A 16,223-nucleotide genomic window follows, 5' to 3' on the forward strand; every position below is an offset into this window, starting at 1 on the left:
GTGTATTTTAAAAATGCACTTCCACCTAGCATGAGGATAGTGAGGTTAATTGAAGGGATCTCAGAAGTAGTTCTCTGAAGTCATCTTCCATGGACCGTTTTTTAACACTAGGTGATACACACTCCTGCGGGAGTTCTGACATTACGTCAATTGCACAATCGGAATAACATTGGGGGTGGAAAAAAAACTAAATAAAAAAAGTAAAATTGGCTCACCCAAAATCAGAAGGTTTCAAGTAAAAATCCTGGTTTATTGGATACCTTAAGCCATCATTCCTCTGGAATAAGTAAATAAGTAACACTTTATATTGTACGATCTAAATACTGGTCTTTTGCTATGATCATTGGGATTGTACACTGCTGGCTCAAGACAATCAGTGGAGATCGGGAGTTCCCAGTGCTGATTGCGCTAGAGCAGTGGTTGTCAGAGCATGGTCCCCGCTACCACCAGGAGGCCCCCGGTTCTACCAGGTGGTCTCCAGTATTACCAGGTGGTTCATGGCACCACCAAGTGGTCTCCGGTACCACCAGGTGGTTCATGGCACCACCAGGAAGCCCTCGGTACCACCAGGTCCCCGGGACCACCATAGGTCCTCGGGAAACCACCAGGTTGTCCACGACGCTCCTCCAGGTGGTCCGCGGTGGCTGTGATGGAAAAGCGCAGGTTGATCCGGAAATCATGATGTTTTATATCATTTGTTTTGGGACGTTAATTCATATTTAACTTATATTTAATTTACAAATGAAATTAGACAAACTACTTAAAAAAACGTAATGCTAATTTACAAATGAAATTAGACAAACTACTTAAAAAAAAAACGTAATGCTATGTTAATATTTTTTTTTATCTTGAACTAATATAAGTAATTTAGTAGGAGTGATATTTAGCGAGAGAGGTGAATGCGTTTTGTCACCAGGGGTGTGGGGGCTGAATGGTCTGCTGGAAATGTTTGCATCGGCTGAGCGGTCCGTGGAAGAACAAAGTTTGAGAATCACTGCGGTAGAGGAATAGGTACACGAATACACACACACACAATGGAGATGCTGCTGCTGTGCCAAGATTCGCACACTGAACTTGCAATCCCGAGGTTGCCATTTCGGTCTCCCAGGGCGGCAGTTGAAACAATGGGTCAAACTTCTTAAATCCCCCCTCACCGCCCGTCCGCCTCTGTCCACCCAACAGTGTAATTGTGTGCACCACAGTTGATCTATCGGCAGGTCGCGTGCCGGGAGGGGTAAAGTGTGGGCACACCCATGTCTGAAGCAGCGTGAAATACAGAACGCCCTCGAGAGGGGCACTGGGCTTTTGCCTTCGAATTGAAGCCTGCGTCGCCCACGCACGCGGGGGTTGGCGTGACGCTCTCGCTGGCCCGTCACCGTTGACGATCGCCCCCAGGGAGCCTTTGCCGGGAGGACGTCGACGAATGCCTCTCGAGCCCCTGCCTCAACGGCGGGACCTGCGTGGACCAGATCAACGGATTCCGCTGCCTCTGCCCCGACGCCGACCACTTCGACTCCTACTCCGGCTCAGACCCGGACGCCGGGCGGTGGACGACCACGCCGGCTCCGGGCCTCGCGTTTGCCGGCACGCTCTGCGAGACGCCCCTCACCGGGTGCCTGGGCGGCGGCGGCGGGCAGGCGTGCCGGAACGGGGCGACGTGCGTGCCGACGCTTGAAGGAGGCGCGCACGGCCACGTGTGCCTCTGCGGGCAAGGTTTCACGGGCGACGACTGCGCCATCTCCACGACGATCGGCTTCAACGGCAGCGGCTTCGTCACGCTCTCCATCCAGCCGGCAGGTGAGATGGCCGGGGGGCTGCGTTTGCTTTCCAGGTTACCGAACGAATAGGTGGTGAGTTCGCGGTCATTACACACACAAAGTGTCTCTCACTAATGTCACGCGAACTCCAGTTATCCTGGCTAGCCGTCAAACAAAGATGTTCACCACATCGCGCCGCGTTTTCAGATGTGCTTCTGCGGCCGTCTGGAAGGCTTTTCCAATAATAGGAAGCCATTGGAGCTTTTATATCTAAATTGAAAACTCATTTCTTTAGAACCGCTTTTTGTGTTTAGTTTGTTGTCCTTCCACCTCACCAACCTGCACCTCCAAATTAGCGCGGTTGGCGACGTACGGTGCGAAAGAAGTTCAACATACATACAAAGGGTGTTGTGGCCCTGTTGTCAATCCACTGCTAGATGAGGGCCTCCCTTCTGCCGTGTGGTTTGTGGAGGGGGTGCATAGGACCGGTTCTCGCCACTGACTTTCGCTGGATGAATAAACATTGCAATTCTGAGGTGGTCCCTTTACCTAGCCTGCTGCAGATCCGTTGGAATAGAATAATCGAGATGAAATCCCAGTTACGGCGCTTTGAATCATTTTACGCATCCCCTAAAATGTCCAAATCCATGTCGTCACTCGAACATTCAGACGACATCGAGGCGCTGAATTTCACGGGCGTCTACACCTCCACCTCCGGGGTCACGCTGTCCCTGCGTTTCCGCACCACCCTGCCGGACATGATGATCGCCCACCTGGGCAACTCGGGCAGCCTCCTGCTGGTGGAGCTGCGCGGAGGCTCCGTGCACGCCTCCCTGTTCAACTGGGGCACCGTGACGGCGTCGCTCCACATTGAGGAGGCGGTCGCAGACGGCACGTGGTGGCAGCTGTGGGTGGCCGCCATAGACCACCTCTCCATGAGCGTGGTGGGCCAGGGTTGCCCCGTGGGGAGATGCGAACAGCACCGGCCGATCGAGCCGGGCACCGCCGACGTGGCCAGCCTGCTGTCCGACGTGCACATCGGCGGCCTGGCGTGGGGCGAGGCAACGCCGGCGGGGAGCGTGCCGCCCAACTTCACCGGCTGCATGCAGGACGTGCACTTGAACTCGCGCCAGCTGGTGCCCGGCCTGATGCCCGCCGGCTCGGCGGTGGCCACCACGGAGGACTGCCCCGAGGCACGCCAGTGCTCACCGGACCCGTGCGGGGGCCGCGGGCAGTGCCGCGACCTGTGGACGCACTTTGCCTGCGATTGCCGCTCGCCGTACACGGGCCCCACCTGCTCAGAAGGTGAGCGAGCGTTCACGGTGATCCCAGTGTTGTTGTGATGTTAATCATAGACTTCCGGTGACCTCACGGCCGCTCTGAAACGGAACGTTCCAACCCCGACTAGAATAAGCAACCCTTTTTGCCATTTGCAAAGGATGTTTTATTTTAATAATAATTAATTATTATTTCATTTTGTGCAGCGTCGTTCGTGCGAAGTGCATCCCACAACGCTGTACATTCATTGTGTATATATATGTGTGAACTATTAAACTATTTAGTATTTTTTCTCTTAGGTTTTTTCGGTAAAGTCACGTAGGTAAAAATACTAATAAATGAAAATGTCCTAAATTAAATCACGACGTTTCGGAGGCAACACAAGTCTCCGTCTTCAGGTGGGACCGTCACAGCTAAATTTACTGTATCAAGTGAAGAGAAATCCAAGAGACAAGATCTTAAATACTGGTTAAAGGGAGGGGGGAGGAGCTTATCTAAATGTGGCAGTCAAGGACTAGGAGGGTGGGGGGGGCTAGAAGGGGAGGTCCAAGTGAAGCACCTCCACAGGGATTACGGCCGATGTTGGCTTCCAAAACCAAACAATAGCAGCACTGTTAAACGCGGTGGATGTCAACAACTCGGTAAAATAGACTAGTACCTGTCAAATAAGATGGTACAAATATGCGTAGTTAAATCTTTTTTTTACATGGTTAATAACATCTTTCCAATGATTGCTCAATTTGTACCCATCATCACGGTTGAAGTTATGTCTATGTTTGTATATCTGGATGGCTTCATGCACAAACCTTTGATGGTAGCCAGAAGGTTTGCAGGGCACCTTGGTCTCGGAAAAGACAATATCATGATCAGCAATGGTGGAAGAATCAGTTTTGCCGTGTTTCAGATCTGACTTGTGCTCGCGGACCCGATCAGAGACATGACCTTTCGTTTCCCCAATGTAACAATCACCACAGATGCAACTTAGTTTATAGACTCCAGGGTATTGCAAGTCAGGAATGACATTTTTCACAGATGGGATTAGATCACGGATTTTATGTACTGTACTGAATTGGACCTGGGTCTTATGTTTGTTTAGAATTTTGGAGATCTTTTTGGTCACGCCTGCTATGTATGCATTTTATTGACCCCACAGGGATGATGGAATGAGTCAACCCCCCTATTAGCATTTTAACTCGCAGCCTTTCGGTTGCGAGCTGCTCATCCTACCACTGAGCTTCCCACTGCTACTGCTATACAAAGCACATCGGGTGTGGAGCACCCAGTTTCCCGCCTCACTGTAATTGACAGAATTCAATGTAAAGCAGTCGGGTCCATCGATGATCTGGCACCCGGCACACTCCAGGCACCCGCTGGAGTGTATCGGATGCGCGACGACCACGGTCGCCGGTTCCGTAACGCTCCCCGTTGATTCCTGCGCCCGTGTTGAGGAGTCGATCGACCAGGCGATGACCGTCTCCTCTCGGCCCCCCACCGTGCTCAACCATCGCGCTGCAAGTCACAGCACGCTCCACTCCCTTCGCGCTCGAGGGCCTTAAACCCCTCGCGTTTCGCTTCCTTCGTCTTCTCCCGCGCGCGCACAGAGTACGAGATGGCGACCTTCTCCCACGAGGGCGTGAACAGCTACGCGCAGTTCGAGCTGAACAACCTCGTCGGCGGCGACGCCAATGCATCCTCCTCCTCCTCGCCCACCTCCTCGTCGTCCGTCGTCATCTCCGCGTTTGTGCGCACGCGCCGGCCCGACGGCCTCCTCCTCGCGCTGCGCAACTCCTCGTCCCCGTCGTCCGCGCTCTCCGCGAGCGTGTGGCTCGAGGCCGGGCTCGTGAGCGTGCGCACCGACAGCCGCCGCAAGCTCAGCACCACGGCGACCACCAGCACCAGCACCACCGCCTCGTCCGGCGCCATGCCGGACCTGGGCGACGGCGAGTGGCGCCTCGTCGAGGTCCGCGTCTCTCCGCTCGGGCGCACCACGATCGCCATCTCGGGGGAGACGGTGGCGGTGGGCGACCTGACGCCCGTGTCGCTGTCGGCGGGCGACCGGGTTTTCGTCGGGGGGCTGCCCGCCGACGCCGCTTTCCCCGGCGCTCCCGGACAGTTCAAGGGCTGCCTGCAGGACGTGCGCGTCAACGGGCTCACGCTCGAGTTTTTCCCGCTGGAGGTCGAGGGCCGGGAAGCGATGTCGGCGTCCCGGGGCAACGCGACGCTGCACAACGTGTGGTACGGCTGCGGCAGCGACGACGCGTGCCGGGTGAGATCACGAACGCATGAGGGTTTTTTTTTATTTCGCGGTTGCACGCTTGGCTCGTTAGGTTCGGACTGCGCCGCATTAACCGCTGGGCGATTCCCCTTAACAGATGTAAGACAAAGATCCCACCCGTATCGCCTCAATGGACTTTTGGGGCAAGTGCTGTTTGTGAGCACCCACGAAGGCGGGCACGGCACACGACGGGGTTGGCGGGCAGCAGCACGCCCGGCCGCCTGTCTCCCCAGTGGCGACGTTTACACAGCACGTCAGGTACTCATTTGCGGCTGAGTAAACCTAGGAGAAGCACGGGACCGGTCAAGATTATTCGTCACGTGCGGTGGCCGTGAGCGGGAATTGAACTCGCGTCGTCAGGTCCGTAGCGTAGCAGCGCGCTAACCGCTGCACTCCCACTCCCCAAAGGTATACGCGCAGGAGCGCAGGGACACCACAACTCAAGAGGTGCCGATGAGAGCAGCTTCCTGGAATAAGACGAGAGCGGGAAAAGGAGAAACAGAGTGATTGCGAATAAAGGTGGCAAAGGCTTCGGCGACGATTACTCGTGCCGCCGTCTTTAGGGTAACGCCACGTGAGCGCGTTTGTGGAACTCCACAGGTGTCTCTTTGGGGGTTGTACCACGCATCGTTGTGGCGCGATGTCCCACGTTTGGCTCCGTGGGCCGGGAGCTTCGTGCGGAAAATCAGCTGACGAACAAACACCGCCGGAGGGGATGAGATTATCGCTCGGCAGCTGCGGCGTCCACCACAGTTGCGGCGACGGAGTCAACTCTGGAGTCGGGATCCCCCCCTCCATATTCCCGTGGCAGGAGCCAGGTTCTCCATACGATGGCCACCGTTGACTTCACACAACGTGCTCCTCGTATAATTGACGCTGGAGGGATAAGAGGCTCAGTTGAGCTTAGATTTAACCTTGAAACCTTCCTATCGTCAGTCAGATGCTACAACCCACAGTGCCATCTGGCCGACTGGTCGGACGCAGCTAATAGGGAAGTGTCACCCGGTGTCTAATACGGGCTGCCGTCTAGTTTTGTATCGTGGAATCTGGATTAAAGCACACCCCTTGGAGTGAGGCCAGCTGTGCTTATATCCAAGATGTGCTCATATCCCGGCTTCTACTGTGAAGGTTGATCGAGTGGAGCGCTGGCCAGAGCCCAGTAATGCGTGAGTCCAGGCCTGTGGCTTAGCTTCTTCCTGCTTCTTGGACAAACTCTACTTTTCATACTCTTAGGTTTTTTCGGAAAAGTCACGTAGGTAAAAAAACAATATTAAAATTAATAAAAGTAATAATAGAAATTATTATTTTTATTTCTATTATTACTTTTATTCATTTTAATTCTATTTTTTTACCTACGTGACTTTACCGAAAACAACCTAAGAGTATGAATCCTTGCAGTCACGAAAGCTTCAAATCTAGAATCTACTTTTCATAATAAAGATTTCATTTTTTTGGGTGTAGATCGCGTAAATGTGAACATGTCGTTAAACCACCACCACCCCGACACAGCCAATTAGTAAGGTTGTGTGACGTAAACACAACGTGCTACAGGAAGACCTCACACTTTCGTCTGGTTAGGGACCAGAGCATGGACGAATGTCAAATAAATAAGTAATATTTAAAACAACTTTTTTTAAACACGCTTTATAGAAATGTACTAGTAATGGAAGACCTCCACGACTCCAGGAAGTGGCCCTGAAGCTTGCCATAACGTAAGGGACTATGGCCAATTACAGCCAACGTCAGTTTACCGTGGAGAATTAGACCCAAGTCAAAACATAACATAAAAAAATATGTATTTTTATGATAGAATATAGTATTGTCATCAGTATGGCTTAAATATTCCAAGTTATCAGTCGATACCACATTGGGAAGTGGGTTAAAATTGAGTTACAGGATTTGAGGATACAACAACAACAGACAGAGTGAGTTAAATGATAGCGTGTAAAATGGACGAATGTCAAAGCCTTGCGAATTTATTTTGGCCGGCGAAAAACGTGCATGCAAATAACTACAGTAAATATAAAAAACGTACGTGCAAATAACTACGGTAACTATATAACACTTCAGATTTATTCTTAAGATTTGTACTAACTGTTGTGCGAGATACGCCTAGCTTGCGACTTATATCAGCATGGGATATGCCTTGCCCATTAAGTTTGACTAGGTCAAACTCTTCTTGCAAATTGAGAACCTCATGGGTTATTTTAGCTTTACTATTACCACACTTAGGACCCATATGAATATATGAAAGCACAAAAATAAGTATTTAACAGTAATCACAAAAATAAGCACAGTATGAATACTGTACACGTGTTTTATAATCACGAAAATAACTATGAACACTGTAGTATTACTTTTATCACAAAAACAACTATGAATCGTTGACAGTATAATCACAGAAATAAGTACAGTATTAATACTATGTGAATAAACACAAATATAACAGATGCTCACTGAACGGGTTCTATTCAAAGACTGAACTAAAAAGACGGCGCGTGGCGCGAACGGTCGTGGAAGGTTTGGGGATGAAATCGGACGAAAGAGGAATTTTGTGGTGATAATTGAAAACGGCCGAAAGAGCAAAGCGACGAAAGTCAAGTGGACGAAAGTCAAGATGTAAACCCACTACATTTCATTTGCCTTCCATCTTTCTTGACAGATGAGATCCTCACGTGTATCAGTGCTCTACACGACAATACACAGTTTTCATAATTGTTTTGCGTTATTTTGACAGTTCTGAATCTGTGCCTGGTGGATTTTTGTTTGTTTATTTAGGTTCCGGTGCTGGCCACAACACCCCCGCCCCCCCCATGCGCCGTGCTCGCTTGCAAACCAACACCGACACAGAATCCTCCTTCTCGCCCTGCGCGTTTTCCTTTTTTTTGGCCTTAACAGACGCTCGGGATGACATCTAGCAACGCCTCGCGGGTGTGCTGCATCCGTACGAGCGATCGATCCGTCCGTTGTGTTTCCCCCTCTCCCTCTCCCGTTCACCGCAGTCCTCCCCGTGCATGCACGATGGCACGTGCACCGTGACGTGGAATGACTTCACGTGCGAGTGTCCGCACGACTACGCGGGGAAGTCGTGCGAGCGGCCGCTGTGGTGCGCCCTGTCGCCCTGCCCGGCCTCCAGCCTCTGCCACGATGTGCACAACGGTTTTGAATGTGAGGCATCGCCACCCCCCCCCCCCCATTCCTCCCCAATCCCCCCACCGCTCCTCTATCTTTATCTACAGTGGTATCTCGGTATACGTCGTTAATTCGTTCCAGAAGGTAGGACTTATACCGAAAATGACGTGTACCAAACGAATTTTTCCCATAAGAAATAAAGGGAAAGGAAATAATCCGTTCCAGAGTATGAGAAATTATATTTTATATGGCATATTATACATTAATGGGGTTGTATCAAATAATTTAGACACTACTTATTACTAAAATGCATACGTAAATTTAAATAGATGCATAAATAAGTAAAAATAAATTGAAATAAAACAAAAATGTAACATCACTTTACCTTGCTGAGAGGAGTTGAATGAATTCGCAAAAAAATCACGTTAAAATTAAAAAAACACGTGAAAATTCACAGAGAGTTATAGCAAGGGTTGTGCACTGAATGACATCTACCGTACAGGCAGACTGAGGAGCGGCGCTTTGTTTCAGTCATGAGCGATGTCTACGCGGGTACGCGGTGACTCATCATGACCCATACAAGTTCTAGCAAGTGCCTCGTATCCCAAGCAAGACGTCGTATCCCAAGACATGTTTTTCTCGTCAAAACACGATGTATATCAAATTCGACGTATTCCAAAGCGGTCGTATACCGAGGTATGACCGTATATCTATGGAACAAAGATGGTTACTGCATCGCACATTTTCAGGTGCGCTTCTGCGGCCGTCTGGAACTTTCTTCCTTCCGATATTAGGAAGCCACTGGAGCTGTGCATTTTTGCATCAAGATGGAAAAAAACTAAATTCTTTAAAACTGATTTTTGTGTTTAGTTTGTTGTCCTTCTCCCGCACCTCCAATTAGCACGGTTGGCTACCTATGGTGTGAAACAAGTTCAACATGCGTACATCTTCTTCCAGCGGCTTCTTGAGCCACTGGCTTCACGGCGGTGGTGATAATGTTCCTGTGACAGCCCTTTGCCAATCCACAAGATTCGGTGCAAATTAGTCAATACAGGCTGCACTGATATGGACACACAGAAGTACAGTACAGCGTAGGTTTTTCTGCACTGCCCTCGAGCCACATGATAACGAGCAAAAATACAATCCGTAATATTATTTTTCATTTTTTAAAAAGCTCTAAAATGGGTGTTGCTCAGTTAACTCGGTTGCCCTGAACTAGTGTTGGAAACTCCACATTCTCATAGCGAGAGCCAGTCTATCCATAGCACAACCCCTGATGACAGCGATTGCATGTATGTATGTTGAATTTATTTCCCACCGTATGTAGCCAACCCGGATGGCGGCTCAAGTACGAAAATTAATCTCGCAACCTGAAGCCACAGCAGTGATGTAATAGACGCTGGAGGGACGACTAACCGAGCCGACACACAACCGGACACAAACTCACGAAGCCTCCGACCGTCGGCCGTGCTGTCGAACCACAGTGCCACACCGTGGCTTCGGTGCTTGAGCCCACCTAACACCGCGTCGCTCTCTTTCTCTCTCGTCCGCCGGCCACCACAGGCATCAGCAACGCGACGTTCGGCCCGGCGACCGTCATCGAGCTCAGCTACACGAGCGACGGCGGCAGCAGCAACGGCCCGCTGCACGACCTCACCAACGTCACGCTGTACGTGCGCACGCGCACCGCCAACGCCGCGCTGCTGCAGGCCTCCAGCCCGCCCGACGCCATGCGACTCCACATCGCCGGCTCCGTGCCGCGCTTCTGGCTGCGCAGCGGCGACCGCGTTGCCGAGACGGTGGGCGCCACCGCCGTGACCGACGGTCACTGGCACAGCATCGTGCTGTCCATGAGCGACCCGGGCGCACGCTTCTCGCGCTGGATCATGACGGTGGACAAGGCGCCGCCGCCGGCGAACAACGGCGGCGAGGGCGGCAGCATCGCCATCAGCCGGAGCGTGGCGGGCAGCCTCAACTTCCTGCGGAGGGACGGCGCGGCGGTGCGCGTCGGGGGGGCCCCGCTCGCGCAGAACGAAGACGGCGGCGCCGGCGGGGGACGGGCCGGCCGCTTCCGGGGCTGCGTGGGGCACGCGGAGATCGGCGGGCTGCACCTCCCGTTTCTCCCCGACTCGGAGCTGCGGCTGCGGCGGCCACAGCCCGAGCGGTTCGAGCTGGCCGACCGAGACGGGCGCGCCCGCCCGCCGGCGCGGGGCTGCGTCGGCAATGACGTGTGCGCCGCGACGCCCTGCGTCCACGGGGCGACGTGCGTGGACGGGTTCGACTTTTTCCACTGCGAGTGCGCGCCGGGCTGGCGCGGCGACACGTGCGAGGTGGAGGTGGACGAGTGCGCGTCGCGGCCGTGCGCCAACGGGGCCACGTGCCGGGACCTGCCGGGGGCCTACGCGTGCGAGTGCCTCCCCGCCTACGAGGGGGAGAATTGCGAGCGCGAGCGGGACGAGTGCAGGGAGGGGGGCGCGAGGCTCTGCGTCAACGGCGCGACGTGCGTGGACGGCATCGGAGCTTTCGTGTGCGCGTGCCCGCTGGGCTTCACGGGCACCTACTGCGAGTGAGTGCACGCAATAGGCGGGCGGGCGGACACATGGACAGATAGACAGACAAAGGGTCAGACACACGGAGAGATGGATGGACAGACAGACAGACGACAGCCTCGTGCTGTCACACATCAATCAATCCAGTTACATGCGCCGCATGGTCATTCATCGTTGCGCGTCAAATTAATGAATTCATGGTTCCGAAAACACCTCCAGAGATGGGTTTTTAGCTTCCTCGTTCTGGAGCCAGTGCTGCCACTGGACAAAATGATATGGCTCCCGTCAAACGATTAAATGTTGAAACATTCTGTGATAAATAGCAATTACTCGATTGGCACAGGGTTGAGTCAACAACTTTATTGCCACCACACCGGTACTTCCACGTTACCGTATTCCAAGTGGCCACTATAAAATTCTGTGAGTTTATATTTTATTACCTAATTTCCCAATTGCCCGATGTCGTGTTTTATAACAGCAACAAACGTAGTTTTTTTGCCTTCTTGTAACGTGGAAAATACGGTGCGCTTATTTGGAACCTTAACATAAATACTTTTTAAGTCACCGTTCATTTAAAAAGTTATTATTTGTTTGTTGGCGTTTGGTGGTTTTAAATCTCATAACAACGCATAAGAGTTGCCCAATGTGCCTTTGCTGCACTTTGCCAGCCAAGTTCATTACGTTTGGCAATGTGAAATGTTGTTCTGTGCTAACTGGAACACTTGTTCACAACTCTTAAAAAGTGGAGGTGGGGGTGAGGTTTGATAACATGTGGCGCAGCAACATTTCGCAATGTTCAGTTTCTGTTCTGGATTTGGTGCCTGTGATGTCACTCTCTGGTCGACAGTCTGAACTTGGCTCAATCTGCTAAGTTTATCATCTTTCTGACCTTCGTTATTCCACATTCTGATCATCTCTTCTTTTTTCTATCCGCTGTGGGCTTGTACAAACGTCTCCGTGGGAAAACTTTAAATGTGAAATCACCCTTAGTGACGCAAGTGAAGTACTGCCAAAAAAACCTTTTGTCCACGGCTAAGATTTTCACGAACAGAAACGATGTCCCACCTAAATTTCACTATTTTCTTGAAGAAAAATAAGCCTATTTTTATTTGTAGAAAGAGACCCAGTACGGATTTTTTTAAAAGGAAATTAAGGAAGCACCCAATGCAATGTGCTTCCACAGCAATCAAAATATGTCACGGCCTTTTTCAAATTCACCATTTCCATAACCACCGAGGTCCTCTGTGCCAAAATCGTTGCCTTTCCTTCGTCGCTTTCATTCACTCTTCTGTTTCCTTCCTCCTGCTCTCGCGTCATTCAAGAAATCTGGTGCTCACACCGGCCGCTGACATCGCAGCGGCGGCGGCTTTAACCACCTCGTGAGTTCTCGTGTCCCCGCTGTTGTGTGCACGCGTGTGGAGCGCCTGGGTCTGTTTCATGACTTTGTGCCAGCGAGCGTTCGGCAATTTACGTGGCCTTAAAGTGCACATAGCCTGGCACAAGCGCCATGGTGACGTCAACGTTACTTAGCGGCGAACGGCGGGTGTTGTTGTTGTAGTGGTTAGCGTGCTGCGCTATTAACCCGGCAACCCAAATTCAATTCCTGCTCATGACCAATAATTGACGAATATTTTAACCAGTCCCGGTCCTCCCCTAAATCGACTCAGCCTCAACTCAGTACCTGATGCGATGCGTAAACATAGCCACTGGGGAGACAAAGGCGACTTGGTGTAGTGCTGGCAAGCCTTCATAGGTGCTTGCTAACGGAACTTGCCCCAGCAGCCTGTTAAGCCTATACGGGGGAGATAATTTGTCTGTGTGTTTGTTGAGAAGTGAGTGGCTCACTCGTTAGTGTGCTACACTGCAAAGCCAGATCACATATGTTTGATTCCTGGCCACGGCAGTCTTAAGTGACAAGCGATATTTGCTCATAGGTTGTGTGGGCGAACCGGACTTAGCCGTGCCATTCACCAGCGATCTGTTGGCCGTGTCAGCCTTATCACGAGATCTGATCCTGGAAATCTTGCAATCCCTTATTTTTGCACATAAATAAAAAAGAGTTTGTTCATTTAAAATAGAAAGGAATGAAAAAAAATCACTTAATTAGAATAAATTCCATCTCTGAGAATTTCAACATCAGTTTGGCTTTCCGTGTGATAGTAGCAAGGCGTGCGTGGAAGTGGAACCCCGAAGTGCGTGGATAACAAAAATGTTACTTTAAGGAATCTCGTCATTACATTATTTCTGTCATATCTCCTTCCACAAACTCAACACAAAAGGCGCTTTTAAAGAAATACGTTTTTAATCTAGATTTAAAAGTGCACAGCTCCATTGGCTTCCTAATATCGGGTGGAAAAGTGGTCCAGATGGCGGTGACCGTCTTTGTTCGATGGATGTATCTATGTATGTTGAACTTCTTTCGCACTGTACGTAGCCAACAATGCTAATTGGAGGTGCGGGAGAAGGACAAGAAACCAAACACAAAAGCCGTTTAAAAAAACTTTCAAATCCAGATTTAAAAGTACACAGCTCCAATGGCCTCCTAATATCGGAAGGAAGAGCGTTCCAGACGGCCGCAGTGAATGTCGTGTGTTGACGAGACTGCCTGGTGGCTCTGTGGTCGGGCAGGTGGAGATTCCCACCGGTGATGTGCGGCCCCAACGTCACGTGCGAGAACGGAGCCAACTGCACCAACACGGAGATGGGAGGGAAGTGCAACTGCCTCCCCGGCTACCGCGGCTACAGGTGCGGCCCAGCGCAGGCTCACGCGCTCTCGCGACACGACGCCTTCGCTTTGCCCCGCTAAAAGTTAAAAGCCGCAGCTCTGCAGTTGCTTTGCTCACGCCACTGCCGGAAGGATTGTCCTGTCCACCCGTTTTATTTTTTACTGACGCTGGCTTGTTTGCGTTGAAGTGTGGGATGCTCCAACCTCATTGAAGGCATCTGGCCAGTGTGGAATTGTAGACCAAGATATAAACACCCTCTTTTAAAGGGGCCCTTCGGAGCTTCCTCGAGTGGATGCCCTTCTGTCCGCAGTGGCGTGAGCAAGACATTTCAGGGCTTGACCTTCGCCTTAACATATGACCTTGTTTACGTATGATACACCAATTGTTGACATCACATCAGCGTCGTTGATTAACGCGGGAGTTCTCATTTCATCACTTGTGTGTGTGTCCATTTGCACACGTATACTAACCCACTCCTAAAGAGGTCGAGATAAGTGAATAATGCACTATTTGTGTGGCTGTTTGCTTACCTTATTGTTCTTTGTTTCTGTCTGGTTGTTTGTCTGTTCATATTCACAATCATTATCTGTCTTCCTGTCTATGTATCAATCCATCTATCTGTGTCCATTTATCCATGTCTTGGTTGAACCATTTATCTGTATCTATCCACCATCTGTTGTCTGTCCATCTGTATATATGTCCATTTATCTCTCTCTATATCTGCCTGTCTGTCCATCCATCTGTCTATCTATCCACCAGTTTCTTTCGATGTTTTTCCACATTGTTCATCTGTCTGCCTTCATATCTGTCCTCTTATCCATCCATCTGTCTGTCCATGTATCCATCTATTCATCCGTCAACTTCTTGCTCTGTCAATGTGTCCATTCATTCGTCCGTCCGTCTGTCCGTCCGTCCGCCCGCCCGCCTCTTTCTCTCTATGTTTTGCCCACGTGTTCATCCATCTCTACATCTCTCCTTTTATCCATCTCTCCGTCCATCCGTCCACGTCTTTGTCTATCCGTCCATGTGCCCCGTCTCTCCATCTGCCCGCACTGCCGACCACACGAACCCCCCCACTCCCCCCACAGCTGCGAGGAGGACATCGACGAATGCGCGTCGGGGCCTTGCGAGAACGGTGGCCATTGCATCGACCACGCGGGCGCCTTCGAGTGCATATGCTACGCGGACTTCGCCGGAGTGCGCTGCGAAGTTGACGTAAGCGACATCACCTTCCTCTTCTCCATGCTCATGTGGCAGAATCTGTGTCAGCTGCTCTCCTACCTCATCATCCACATGGACACGGACAATCCCGCGGTAGAGCTCGGATGAACCGGTGCTCGATTAGCTGAGATGTAGATTGAAAACTCGTTTCTTTAGAAGTGCTTTTTGTGTTTAGTCTGTTGTCCTTCCCCCGCACCTCCGATTAGCGTGGTTTACTACGTACGGTGTGAGAGTTCATCATGTATACATACGCACGTACGTACGGGGCTGTCATGCTTTTGAGGGAGCCCTCTCTGTGTATATTAATTTTTGTTTTCCCTGGTACTGTTTTTTTTTGGGATGCTACCATGATCTTATCGTTCGCAATCCAGAGGTCACCACTTCGATCAGTTGACACAGCCTTCCCCATCTCTCCTCCGATTAGCACGGTTGGCTACGTACGGTGCGAAATACCTTCAACGCACATACATACATCTCTCCACTCAGCAGTATAAATGGACTTGCTCCTCCCTACAATTATGACCTCCTTCAGCCATATATTCCATCAAGGTCACTAAGATCTTCAGATTGTGCATTGCTCACCGTCCCACGGTCCAGGCTTCACACGTGGGGTGATGATTGTTGCCTTTGCAATTGCTGCACCTGAACTCTGGAACTCGTTGCCCTTCAAGGTCACGGCTTACGAGGCAGACTACAAATCTTCAAATATCGACTAAAAACGTGTACGTTTCAAATGGAATTCTCTCTCTCTCTCTTTCAAACGTCTTTCTCACCTCTTCATTTCCTTGTGTTGACGTTAAACTGTTTCCGCCTTCCCATGCACAGCAACCCTGAGAACGATTGTTTAAGGTCGCTTTAACACATTCCTGCGGAGGGAGCTGGTAGGAACGTTGGGTTGCTCGGTCAATGGCCAGGGTCAACGGCGGCGTGGTGTATTCCGCAAATATTCCCGACTGTGAGGGCAGGCACAAGCCGGCGTGAGTAGGTTAAACGTTGAGTTTTATAAGGGTACCACGGGGTGACCAGCCCCTCCCCACCCAGCCCCACCCCTCCCACCCCCCACCCAGCCCCACCCTCCCCACCCAGCCCCTCCCCACCCTCCCCACCCAGCCCCTCCCCACCCTCCCCACCCAGCCCCACCCTCCCCACCCAGCCCCCCCCTGTACGACGGACGGACGGACACAATAATCCCCTGTGGGCTGGTGTAACCAGGAGATTCCTACCAGAATAATCTCATGATTATTAAGTGGGCACAATCACACAGTTGATCGGCATGTGACAGGTG

The 16,223-nt window shown here is 51.2% G+C and overlaps 1 protein-coding gene across 4 annotated transcripts in view; it reads left to right on the forward strand.

Moving 5' to 3' along the window:
• LOC144733918 (protein crumbs homolog 1-like) overlaps nt 1-16,223 on the forward strand; it is a 92,877-nt gene that overhangs the window by 45,171 nt on the left and 31,483 nt on the right. For all 4 annotated transcript variants that reach the window (XR_013588458.1, XM_078615930.1, XM_078615929.1 and 1 more), the window contains exons 7-13: nt 1,396-1,797; nt 2,427-3,062; nt 4,637-5,301; nt 8,313-8,478; nt 10,006-11,008; nt 13,620-13,736; nt 14,806-14,932. Coding sequence is in view for 3 of the 4 variants with exons in the window: in XM_078615930.1 (XP_078472056.1) it covers nt 1,396-1,797; nt 2,427-3,062; nt 4,637-5,301; nt 8,313-8,478; nt 10,006-11,008; nt 13,620-13,736; nt 14,806-14,932 (3,116 nt within the window). In the remaining variant the exon portion in view is untranslated. The remainder of the gene's footprint in view (nt 1-1,395; nt 1,798-2,426; nt 3,063-4,636; nt 5,302-8,312; nt 8,479-10,005; nt 11,009-13,619; nt 13,737-14,805; nt 14,933-16,223) is intronic.

This window comes from Lampetra planeri, chromosome 49 (genome assembly GCF_965212315.1).
Source record: "Lampetra planeri chromosome 49, kcLamPlan1.2.h2, whole genome shotgun sequence".
Classification (NCBI taxonomy): domain Eukaryota; kingdom Metazoa; phylum Chordata; class Hyperoartia; order Petromyzontiformes; family Petromyzontidae; genus Lampetra; species Lampetra planeri.